A 421-nucleotide genomic window follows, 5' to 3' on the forward strand; every position below is an offset into this window, starting at 1 on the left:
GGCCAGGTGTGCCAGGATCCAGCCAAGCGCTCCGGCAGGGAACAGAGGGTGCGAAGGCTGCAGAGGGAAAGGGTGGAGACCGGGTGCCTGGAGCCCAGCCCTAACCCTTGCAGGAGGGAGACAGCGCTAGTATGCCCCACCTCCCTGCTCCCCAGGATTCTGAAAATGGAAGAATTTTTCCCAGAGACCTACCGTCTGGACATCAGGGATGAGAGAGAGACATTCTTCGGCCTCTTTGATGGTGAGAGGCAGCTGGACCCGGGCCTGCTCGGGGGAGGGGGTTCAGGGCCCCGACCAAGGTTGGGGTGTGATTAGTCCAGGACCAGGGCCCGGGTGGTCCCGGTGGGGGCGTGACCAAGGAGGGAAGAGTGGAGCCCGGTGGGCGGGGCCATGGCTGGTGGGCGCGGTCAGAACCTTGGTT

At 64.1% G+C, this 421-nt stretch overlaps 1 protein-coding gene across 1 annotated transcript in view; it reads left to right on the forward strand.

The window, feature by feature from the left end:
• Positions 1 to 421, forward strand: part of TTLL10 (tubulin tyrosine ligase like 10) — a gene marked incomplete at its 3' end in the record, with an annotated part of 23,307 nt that overhangs the window by 16,576 nt on the left and 6,310 nt on the right. Inside the window, 1 exon segment of the mRNA XM_015569673.1 lies at positions 156 to 241. Coding sequence (XP_015425159.1) covers positions 156 to 241 — 86 coding nt within the window.

This window comes from Myotis davidii, unplaced genomic scaffold (assembly GCF_000327345.1).
Source record: "Myotis davidii unplaced genomic scaffold, ASM32734v1 scaffold586, whole genome shotgun sequence".
Lineage (NCBI taxonomy): Eukaryota > Metazoa > Chordata > Mammalia > Chiroptera > Vespertilionidae > Myotis > Myotis davidii.